At 35.4% G+C, this 12,640-nt stretch overlaps 1 protein-coding gene across 1 annotated transcript in view; it reads left to right on the forward strand.

The window, feature by feature from the left end:
• The first annotated feature begins 1,201 nt into the window (after positions 1-1,201).
• Positions 1,202-12,640, forward strand: part of LOC113112082 (NXPE family member 3-like) — a 41,125-nt gene continuing 29,686 nt past the window's right edge. Inside the window, exon 1 of the mRNA XM_026277473.1 lies at positions 1,202-1,391. Within this exon, the coding sequence (XP_026133258.1) occupies positions 1,364-1,391 (28 nt within the window). The 5' untranslated portion in view covers positions 1,202-1,363. The remainder of the gene's footprint in view (positions 1,392-12,640) is intronic.

Here is a 12,640-nt window from a genome sequence, read left to right on the forward strand (position 1 = left end):
TAGTGTAAGCGCTCAATCACTACTTTGGGCTGATTATAGCCCTCGCTCGCACATGGCCAGACAGTAGAAATACTACTAATAATTTCTGCATATATGGCACACAAGTTAGCCTCATTGATCTGATCTTATACATCTTGAATTCAATTACTAAAAAACATAATTGCCGGATTATTTTGACTATAATAAATAAGCAGATGAAAACATAGTAGCATATAGTGTTTATCACTGGTTACTTTGGGCCAAATTTACAAAGGACATTTGTTTAGAAACCATTTAAAAATGTATACATTCACATAAAGTAACAAATGTTTTGGTCAAAAGTGGATAGATTTTCAGAGCCTAAAAACAAATTTTTATTCTTTAGCTTTTGGAAATGTATAATTTTTTGTTCATTTTTCTTTTTACTGCACTATGTACAGCACTTTGAATCGATTTTTATTGTGTTAAATGTGCTTTATAAATAAAGGTTGTTGTTGTTGTTTGCAGATATTGCCACAACGTTTCCCTCCATCCTCCCCAATACCTCCAGGTTAACCCCCTTCATCTTCGGCAGGATTAGCTGGAAAATACAACGTCTGATTTCAAACTACAGATGGGGCCTACGACAAAATAATTATTTTCTTTGTATTGGCTTTGTAAATAAATACTTTTGAGTTTATCTTCACCTCCCGAGTCTTTCTTTTAGAACTTTATGGCACTGGTGCTGGTGTCCTCAAATGTTAGTCTGGAGCCCTACAGTGGTTCTTGAAGTCAGAAAAGTCATAACAGTGTTAGAAGAATGTGGTCTGTGCTATATTTTCACTGCAAAACAATAAGAAATGTCGCAAACATTACCACAATTTTTGAGAAAAGCCGCAGCAAAATCAGTAATTTTTGGCCACAAAAATCAGAAAAGAGTTCGGCAAAATCGTGGAGAGACTGACTAGTTTGCTTCTTGTGTTTCCCCTTCTTTAAAAGTCTTCGGTGTCATTCAGTTCCTTGTCTTGGATTAATGTTATTTGAATGGTCTATGTGTGTAAGTTTATTAAAAGATTCCTTTATCTCCATGCCATAATGTGCCTCACTAAAACCGAGACCGTTTGACTGTTATCAGCATATGTTGAAGTAGATCTGTTGTCTCTGAGAGAATATTTAGCTCAGATGCCAAAAAGGTTGTGTTTTTTTTTTTTTTTTTTTTACTTTCACTTTGTTCACATAGGGTCCAGTATTTTGTGGGTGGGACTGCCAAGAAAAGGAAAAGACATACGAAAAGAAGGTACAAAGCAAGATGTACACTGGAAGGCTGAAATGCACAAACAATTAGGCATCAAATAAAAACTTCCTGGGAACTTCCTGCATGCTTTCAAAAACATGACCTCAAAAAATGGATATTGAAATTCAGCAACAGCACTGTAAGTTTCAAAAACATTTCATTAATTTGTTTGCTAAAAAATTACGTGCATATAGTTTGTGTGTATATACGTTATGTACGATATATATATATATATATATATATATATATATATATATATATATATATATAAATATATATATATATATATATATATATATATATATATATATATATATATACAGTGTTTTTACTTTTGAATTGCAATTGGTTTAAGCATGCGCAGGAAGATATGGGGGTTGCGTGGGAAACAAACTAAAGCAGCGTTGTAACCCACATGGTCACATGGTTCAAACATTTCTGCTATGCAGCATAACAAAATGTATGCTATCTAGTTGTCACATCAACACTCTTTAGAGACAAAACTGTGTCAGAATTTTAAATCTTTTAAAGATATTGCTTAACATTTAATTAAACAAGTAGAAGAAAATTTGTGGTTAAAGTACATTTCCATCTCAATTTGTTTGCGTTTACTTAAATAAGACAGATCTGCTATTACTTTAATCTCAAATCTGTTATTTAGCAGTTCAGGTGGCTTTAATGCTTCACTTACTAGCAGAACTATCTGTTTAACCCTCTTGGCGCCACGGTCGAGTTTACTCGACAAGATGCGGCACTGAATAAAACGGCCGATTTTGTCAAATAGGGTGTCAAAAAAAATCTCCCCTGCACCAGATAGCAGACATGTAATACTTCATCTCTGACTCAAAAAAACGTCATACAAAATCTTCGAGCTAGAGCGCATTGAATCAGTGCGAAAAAAAAAAAAACTTTTAGTGTGACCGCCAAAAGGGCAAAGCTGATCATGTTTCACATCCTTCTTTTTCTATATTTTCCCTCGATATAATAAGCACGGCCCCGTGCAATCCGTCGCAACGTGCAAAAAGCCGGGAGAGAACGCTCTCAGCAGAGCCTTCAGTTAGGGACCGTGGAGAAAGTGCAAACTTTCTTCGTTTTTTGCTATAGCTCAGTAGGTGTTTTTGTAATAGCTTTTTAGATAAAGGGCATATAGACATGAAACCAGTGTCAATCAATAGTGGGGGACAGTGGACATTTTTAACAACCTTTCTTTTTACCCCAAGTGCCTGATAAGGGAATTGCATGTCCAAATTTAACCTTCTTTTTGTAATAACTTTCTACAGCAGGGACACAGAGACATGAAACCAGTGTCAATCAATAGAGGGCGACAGTTGTCATTTTTCATTACCTTTCTTTTTACCCCTACTGGTAAAAAAGGTAATTGCATGTCCAAAATTAACCTTCGTTTTGTAATAACTTTCTACAGCAAAGAGACAGATACATGAAACCACTGTCAATCAATAGAGGGGGACAGTGGACATTTTTCACAACCTTTTTTTTTTTTTACCCCTACTGGTAAAAAAGGGAATTGCATGTCCAAAATTAACCTTCTTTTTGTAATAACTTTCTACAGCAGTGAGACAGAGACATGAAACCAGTGTCAATCAATAGAGGGAGAGAGTGGACATTTTTCACAACCTTTCATTTTACCCCAAGTGGCTGATTAGGGAATTGCATGTCCCAAATTATTCTTCTTTTTGTAATAACTTTCTACAGCAGGGAGACAGAGACATGAAACCACTGTCAATCAATAGAGGGAGAGAGTGGATATTTTTCACATCCTTTCATTTTACCCCAAGTGGCTGATAAGGGAATTAGATGTCCAAATTTAACCTTCTTTTTGTAATAACTTTCTACAGCAGTGAGAAAAGAGACATGAAACGAGTGTCAATCAATAGTGGCGGACAGTGGACATTTTTCACATCCTTTTATTTTACCCCAAGTGGCTGATAAGGGAGTTGCATGTCCAAATTTAACCTTCTTTTTGTAATAACTTTCTACAGCAGGGAGACAGAGACATGAAACCAGTGTCAATCAATAGAGTGGGAGAGTGGACATTTTTCACATCCTTTCGTTTTACCCCAAGTTGCTTATTAGGGAATTGCATGTCCAAAATTTACCTTCTATTTGTAATAACTTTCTACAGCAGTGAGACAGAGACATGAAACCAGTGTCAAGCAATAGAGGGGGACAGTGGACATTTTTCACAACCTTTCTTTTTACCCCTACTGGTAAAAAAGGGAATTGCATTTCAAAAATTAACCTTCTTTTGTAATAACTTTCTACAGCAGGGAGACAGAGACATGAAACCACTGTCAATCAATAGAGGGCGAGAGTGGACATTTTTCACAACCTTTCTTTTTACCCCTACTGGTAAAAAAGGGAATTGCATGTCCAAAATAAACTTTCTTTTTGTAATAACTTTCTACAGCAGTGAGACAGGTACATGAAACCAGTGTCAATCAGTAGAGGGAGAGAATGGACATTTTTCACAACCCTGAATTTCACCCCTACTGGTAAAAAAGGGAATTGCATGTCCAAAATGAACCTTCTTTTTGTAATAACTTTCTACAGCAGGGAGACAGAGACATGAAACCACTGTCAATCAATAGAGGGGGACAGTGGACATTTTTAACAACCTTTCTTTTTACCACTACTGGTAGAAAAGGGAATTGCATGTCCAAAATTAACCTTCTTTTTGTAATAACTTTCTACAGAAAGAAGATAGAGAGATGAAACCAGTGTCAATCAATAGAGGGAGAGAGTGGATATTTTTCACATCCTTTCATTTTACCCCAAGTGGCTGATAAGGGAATTAGATGTCCAAATTTAACCTTCTTTTTGTAATAACTTTCTACAGCAGTGAGACAGAGACATGAAACGAGTGTCAATCAATAGTGGCGGACAGTGGACATTTTTCACATCCTTTTATTTTACCCCAAGTGGCTGATAAGGGAGTTGCATGTCCAAATTTAACCTTCTTTTTGTAATAACTTTCTACAGCAGGGAGACAGAGACATGAAACCAGTGTCAATCAATAGAGTGGGAGAGTGGACATTTTTCACAACCTTTCGTTTTACCCCAAGTTGCTTATTAGGGAATTGCATGTCCAAAATTAACCTTCTATTTGTAATAACTTTCTACAGCAGTGAGACAGAGACATGAAACCAGTTTCAATCAATAGAAAGGGAAAAGTGGACATTTTTCACAACCTTTCGTTTTTCCCCAAGTGGCTTATTAGGGAATTGCATGTCCAAAATTAACCTTCTTTTTGCAATAACTTTCTACAGCAGTGAGACAGATACATGAAACCAGTGTCAATTAGTAGAGAGAGAGAGTGGACATTTTTCACAACCTTTAATTTTACCCCAAGTGGCTGATTAGGGAACTGCATGTCCAAAATTTACCTTCTATTTGTAATAACTTTCTACAGCAGTGAGACAGAGACATGAAACCAGTGTCAAGCAATAGAGGGGGACAGTGGACATTTTTCACAACCTTTCTTTTTACCCCTACTGGTAAAAAAGGGAATTGCATTTCAAAAATTAACCTTCTTTTTGTAATAACTTTCTACAGCAGGGAGACAGAGACATGAAACCACTGTCAATCAATAGAGGGCGAGAGTGGACATTTTTCACAACCTTTCTTTTTACCCCTACTGGTAAAAAAGGGAATTGCATGTCCAAAATAAACCTTCTTTTTGTAATAACTTTCTACAGCAGTGAGACAGGTACATGAAACCAGTGTCAATCAGTAGAGGGAGAGAGTGGACATTTTTCACAACCCTGAATTTTACCCCTACTGGTAGAAAGGGGAATTGCATGTCCAAAATTGACATTCTTTTTGTAATAACTTTCTACAGCAGTGAGACAGATACATGAAACCAGTGTCAATTAGTAGAGAGAGAGAGTGGACATTTTTCACAACCTTTCTTTTTACCACTACTCGTAGAAAAGGGAATTGCATGTCCAAAATTAACCTTTTTTTTTTGTAATAACTTTCTACAGAAGGAAGATAGAGAGATGAAACCAGTGTCAATCAATAGAGGGAGAGAGTGGATATTTTTCACATCCTTTCATTTTACCCCAAGTGGCTGATAAGGGAATTAGATGTCCAAATTTAACCTTCTTTTTGTAATAACTTTCTACAGCAGTGAGACAGAGAAATGAAACGAGTGTCAATCAATAGTGGCGGACAGTGGACATTTTTCACATCCTTTCATTTTACCCCAAGTGGCTGATAAGGGAATTGCATGTCCAAATTTAACCTTCTTTTTGTAATAACTTTCTACAGCTGGGACGCAGAGACATGAAACCAGTGTCAATCAATAGAGGGCGACAGTTGTCAATTTTCACAACCTTTCTTTTTACCCCTACTGGTAAAAAAGGTAATTGCATGTCAAAAATTAACCTTCGTTTTGTAATAACTTTCTACAGCAAAGAGACAGATACATGAAACCAGTGTCAATCAATAGTCGGAGACAGTGGACATTTTTCACAACCTTTCTTTTTACCCCTACTGGTAAAAAAAGGGAATTGCATGTCCAAAATTAACCTTCTTTTTGTAATAACTTTCTACAGCAGGGAGACAGAGACATGAAACCACTGTCAGTCAATAGAGGGAGAGAGTGGACATTTCTCACAACCTTTCATTTTACCCCAAGTGGCTGATTAGGGAACTGCATGTCCAAAATGAACCTTCTTTTTGTAATAACTTTCTACAGCAGTGAGACAGAGACATGAAACCAGTGTCAAGCAATAGAGGGGGACAGTGGACATTTTTCACAACCTTTCTTTGTACCCCTACTGGTAAAAAAGGGAATTGCATGTAAAAAATTAACCTTCTTTTTGTAATAACTTTCTACAGCAGGGAGACAGAGACATGAAACCACTGTCAATCAATAGAGGGGGAGAGTGGACATTTTTCACAAGCTTTCTTTTTACCACTACTGGTAGAAAAGGGAATTGTATGCCCAAAATTAACCTTCTCTTTGTAATAACTTTCTACAGCAGGGACACAGAGACATGAAACCACTGTTAATCTATATAGAGAGAGAGGGGGGATATTTTTCCGTATGACTCGTGCGTTATATTCTGAGGCTTCAAGATGGAATTCAGATGTCCTGAAGAATTCTTTTTGTAGTAACATTCTACAGCAGGAAGATAGAGACATGAAACCAGTGTCAATCAATGGACATTTTTCACAACTTTTCATTTTAGTGGGTGATTAGAGAATTGCATGTTCAAAATAAAAATAAAAATTATTTGCTTGTGTTCATGTGAAGAAAGAAAGTCATAAACATCTGGGATGACAGAGGTCAGTAAATGGTGATATAATTTTCATTTATGGGTGAACTATCCCTTTGAAGATGTCAGGGCGTGGTAGAAACGGAGCAGTGGAAAAAACAGGGTCAGGGTCCAAGTGCAGGGAATAAATTACTTTTTAATAAATGAGAACAAAAAGGCCAACAAGGCAAAACAAAACAGAAACAAATCACGGAGACAAGAGCAGACGCAGCCAAAATGCAAAAACATGAGTATCCAGGAACACTTACAAATCACAATTTACATTACACAATTAATACAGCCTGACAGAGTGGTTAGAGAGTGGAGAATATATACTCATTGACAATGGGCACCAGGTGTGTGTGTGTGTAAGTGTGTGAGTGGATGAAACAGCTGTGCGGAGTGAAGGTAATGAGTCCGGGAGCAATTGAGAAACACAGGTGGAGCAACTAAACAATAATGAGGTAACAAGGTGGGTGGGATCAGAAAAAGACAGGAGAGAGCACATGGCACCAAACAAACACAACACTCACAAAAGACAGTGACAGAAGAGCAAGATGTGATGGAGAGGCTAGAAATATATTCGAAACAGAATACAAGAATGTGTTCAATTAATGAGTAGAGTCACAGAATTAATACAAACAACGTTAACGTTTTTAAAGTCCACTTTATTTGTGTTGTCTATTCAGCTTCACTGTCTAAAAGGACAATTAATCTTTTCAATTTTTATTTTGGGCATTTATAGTTTTTTCCTAGCAAATATTGATAAATTGTTATTTGTGACTAATTAGATTCATGTGAAAAAAAGTCCCACAAAAATATTAATAGTATTTAAATTTTCATCACAGATTTTATTTGCACTATTTTGTGCATTCAGTTTATCATAGCTACTGGCTCTATCAAAACTTTTTTTGCGGGGGAAACGCAACTTTTTTGCTGCCTCAAGTAAAATTACTCAATTATTTTACACCTCTGTTAATATGTGCTTACTACTAATAAATGGCTAATATTCTATAAATATGCATACTTATAAGCAACTAGTTAATAGACTCTGAAATATAGTGTTACTAATTATTTTAATTAATTACATGTATTTAATTTGCATGAGTGAATAGTTATTTTATTTTATTGTGGTTTGGTTACTGCATATTCAGTTATTAAGATTTTAAACTTTTAAAGAACCTTATATTTTGTAGTTTCACACTGAAGCTAGGATGTAGAAAAAGGTGCACATAGGAGAAGATTCAGAAGGTATTTATTCCACATGACATAGGAAAAGGGTATCCAAAGATAGCAGTCATGAGGTCTAAAACATTACCAGACAAAGTCAAACTAAAAGGACAAGAACGTAACGTAGACAGAACAAATGAAATAATTAGCAACACCACAGGTGAACTTATGTAATCAAAATGTGAGACAAAATATAGGTCAAATGACAAAGTATGAAAGACAGACTAAGTCCAAACTAACAAAATTGTGATAAGTAGAGTTAAGAGTTCATTATGCTTACAAAAACATAAAGGATAGACATAAACCATACACTGTTGACACAATGACAGGAGTAATGTGTAAATATACAAAGTATATGCCAGGTGCATGTGGATGGGATAAACTCCACAAATTCCAAGTATTTGTTATTATTATACTTCACCATCATGTTGCTTTACTTCACTTCACTACATATAGCACAATCCTTGTCAACAATGTATGGTTTTATGTCTATGCAATTACAAATAAAGGTACCTGAAAAAAAAATGTTATGAGACAACATTAAAATACATCTTTCTGATTTAGTGGATAGAACATGCTATCCACTAAAAAGAACACTATTTATATGTACCTATTTTATATTTATTTTTATATCTATTTAATGTACAGTACAGACCAAAAGTTTGGACACACCTTCTCATTCAAAGAGTTTTCTTTATTTTCATGACTATGACAATTGTAGATTCACACTGAAGGCATCAAAACTATGAATTAACAAATGTGGAATTATATATGGAATTATATACATAACAAAATATTGTGAAAAAACTGAAAATATGTCATATTCTCGGTTCTTCAAAGTAGCCACCTTTTGCTTTGATTACTGCTTTGCACACTCTTGGCTTTCTCTTGATGAGCTTCAAGAGGTAGTCACCTGAAATGGTCTTCAACAGTCTTGAAGGAGTTCCCCGAGAGATGCTTAGCACTTGTTGGGTCTTTTGTCTTCTGTCTGCGGTCCAGCTCACCCCTAAACCTTCTCGATTGGGTTCAGGTCCGGTGACTGTGGAGGCCAGGTCATCTGGCGCAGCACCCCTTCACTCTCCTTCTTGGTCAAATAGCCCTTGATGCCTTCAGTGTGACTCTACAATTTTCATAGTCATGAAAATAAAGAAAACTCTTCTAATGAGAAGGTGTGTCCAAACTTTTGGTCTGTACTGTTAGTATATATGCATACATTTATTTGATGTATTAACAATGTAGAGATTAAAAATAACAGTACTACTTAACCATAACCTAACTTAGATCGTGCTGTATGTCAAGATATATCTACTTTATATATATATATATATATATATATATATATATATATATATATATATATATATATATATATATATATATATATATATATAAACTATAAGTAATTTTTATAGTTCTCCATGACCTAATGTACAGAGAAATGTGTATTTATAAAAGTTGTTAAAGTAAACAAAACATTTCTGTGTATATCCATACTCTTTGGTCATTTCTGAATGCCATGCTGCTGGTCTCAAAACCTGATATCGGCTGAATGGATTTAAAAATGGTATAAACTGGGAGTTTGAGAATGAGCCTTTTTCCAAAAAAGTGGAATGTTCCTTTAATATGTTAACAGTACTGTGCATGTTAACTTGAACAATATGTTTTATAGTATTAATTCTATAATTGCATACTAAATATACATTATTAACTTTCATTTGTGTATCTGTTTACATAAGTTAATGTACCGTGAATCAAAATGAACAAAAATAAATCAAGTAACATTAAAACATTAAAAGATTGATAAATGCTCTAAAAATATATATTGTTCATATTCAGTTAATGTATAGTAATGCATTAAATAGTGTTAACAAATTAGACCTATTTTTAAAATACTACCAAAACTTGTAATTATGTAAAAACATTATTTTAATTATTTTAATGATCTAGTAGTGCAGAAATAATACTATACTTACAGTACATACTAACATAATTTATGTATTTGTTGGTCATTGTATCTTCTTGAATTTAGCAGGACCTTGCTCACATTTATTATACTATCCATCTAGTGAACACCTACAGTATCACAGCCTTCATCTGTCAACTAAAATGTCTGATATGAATATGAGCAGCACAGGATTGGTGCCAAGCAATGTCCCACAACCAAAAAACAATTGAAAAATGCATTTAGTTATTCAAACATTAGATATTTACCAAGATCCTTGTGTTATTTATTTAACCCCCCCCCCCCATAAAATGTAAAATATTAGTAAGCTTAAAACTGTATCATAATTATAATTTTTTGGGTACTTTCCAATGGCTGGTGGCTGCCCCGAACCGTTACTTCTAAATTTCATGTTATAAAATAAATGTTAAATGTTAATTAATTTTTTATTTTAAAAACAAATTTTGGATTTTTTTCTTTTAATAGTGATGTTCAAATATATATAAATATGTGTGTGTGTGTGTGTGTGTGTGTGTGTGTGCGTGTGTGTTTATCTTTTATATTTTATTTGTAAATTTGCAAATGTTTTGCTGTATTGGTCGAGATTGATTTTAACTACACCCCTACATTTATGAACAGGAAATATTAATGTGTCCCTCTCTCTTACATAGCTACATTTTGATTAGATATGTCCCATAAGTTTGAGGTACATGATTTGAAAATCTTAAAACATATACATAAAAAAATCTTATCATATACATATAGACACACACATACACACAAATGCAATTTTCCAGATAATGAATTAATAAATATAAATAATGTGTTGCAAAAAAAAAAAATTAATAAAATTTTTTTTATTAATATAACTAAATAAAAATTTCTGTCGTAATGTTAAAGTATGTTTTGATCAACCAGTATGTTGAATCAAAACTGTTGAAGAAAAGTCATTAAGGGGTAAAAATAAGGTTGTGAAAAATGTCCACTGTCCCCTTCTATTGATTGACACTGGTTTCATGTGTCTGTCTCCCTGCTGTAGAAAGTTATTACAAAAAGAAGGATAATTTTGGACATGCAGTTCCCTAATCAGCCACTTGGGGTAAAACGAAAGGTTGTGAAAAATGTCCACTCTCTCCCTCTATTGATTGACAGTGGTTTCATGTCTCTGTCTCCCTGCTGTAGAAAGTTATTACAAAAAGAAGGATAATTTTGGACATGCAGTTCCCTAATCAGCCACTTGGGGTAAAATGAAAGGTTGTGAAAAATGTCCACTCTCTCCCTCTACTGATTGACAGTGGTTTCATGTCTCTGTCTCCCTGCTGTAGAAAGTTATTACAAAAAGAAGGATCATTTTGGACATGCAGTTCCCTAATCAGCCACTTGGGGTAAAATGAAAGGTTGTGAAAAATGTCCACTCTCTCCCTCTACTGATTGACAGTGGTTTCATGTCTCTGTCTCCCTGCTGTAGAAAGTTATTACAAAAAGAAGGATAATTTTGGACATGCAGTTCCCTAATCAGCCACTTGGGGTAAAATGAAAGGTTGTGAAAAATGTCCACTCTCTCCCTCTACTGATTGACAGTGGTTTCATGTCTCTGTCTCACTGCTGTAGAAAGTTATTACAAAAAGTAGGCTAATTTTGGACATGCAAATCCCTTTTCTACCAGAAGGGGGAAAAAGAAAGGTTGTGAAAAATGTCCACTTTTCCCCTCTATTGATTGACACTGGTTTCATGTCTCTGTCTCACTGCTGTAGAAAGTTATTACAAAAATAATGTTAATTTTGGACATGCAGTTCCCTAATTTGCCAATTGGGGTAAAATTAAAGGTTGTGAAAAATGTCCACTCCCTCTCTCTACTGATTGACACTGGTTTCATGTATCTGTCTCACTGCTGTAGAAAGTGATTACAAAAAGAAGGTTAATTTTGGACATGCAATTCCATAATAAGCCACTTGGGGTAAAATGAAAGGTTGTGAAAAATGTCCACTGTCCCTCTCTGTTGATTGACAGTGGTTTCATGTCTCTGTCTCCCTGCTGTAGAAAGTTATTACAAAAAGAAGGTTCATTTTGGACATGTAATTCCCTTTTCTACCAGTAGGGGTAAAATTCAGGGTTGTGAAAAATGTCCACTCTCTCCCTCTACTGATTTACACTGGTTTCATGTACCTGTCTTACTGCTGAAGAAAGTTATTACAAAAAGAAGGTTCATTTTGGACATGCAATTCCCTTTTCTACCAGTAGGGGTAAAATTAAAGGTTGTGAAAAATGTCCACTCTCCCCCTCTATTGATTGACAGTGGTTTCATGTCTCTGTCTCCCTGCTGTAGAAAGTTATTACAAAAAGAAGGATAATTTTGGACATGCAGTTCCCTAATATACCACTTGGAGAAAAATGAAAGGTTGTGAAAAATTTGGTCACTTGGTCAGTTAACTCTCCCTGCACCCAGTACGACACCGGACCTGTCTGTTGTGTAACTACTCCAGGGATCCATTTGGGTTGATCCCCTGCAGTATTGCTTAGATACACAGGATCATCCCATCAAACTGTCTCTCATGTTCATGTTCCTCCTGCTGATACTGCCTCCTCCTCACCTTCATGGCGATGTTTGTCTTTGGGAAGTCCAATCGCGAACGCACATGTCTCTTCAAATGCAAATCTGCGGGTGTCTCTCCTGTTGCTCTATTGGGAGTTGTGCGATATCGCAGTAGGAAATGTGAGATTTTGTCCTCAACACTCAAATCCTCTCCATTTAGCTTCCTCATGCCTGCTTTGAATGTGGCAACATACCTCTCAGCGAGGCCATTAGTAGCTGGATGCCTCGGTGCACCAGTAGTTTGAAGGATCCCGTTCCTTTTCATGAACAGCTGAATCTCATCTGATGTGAATAGAGCTGTAGTCAAGTCCGGCTTTGTCGAGTCCAAGTCAAGTCCAAGT

This window comes from Carassius auratus, chromosome 12, assembly GCF_003368295.1.
Source record: "Carassius auratus strain Wakin chromosome 12, ASM336829v1, whole genome shotgun sequence".
Classification (NCBI taxonomy): domain Eukaryota; kingdom Metazoa; phylum Chordata; class Actinopteri; order Cypriniformes; family Cyprinidae; genus Carassius; species Carassius auratus.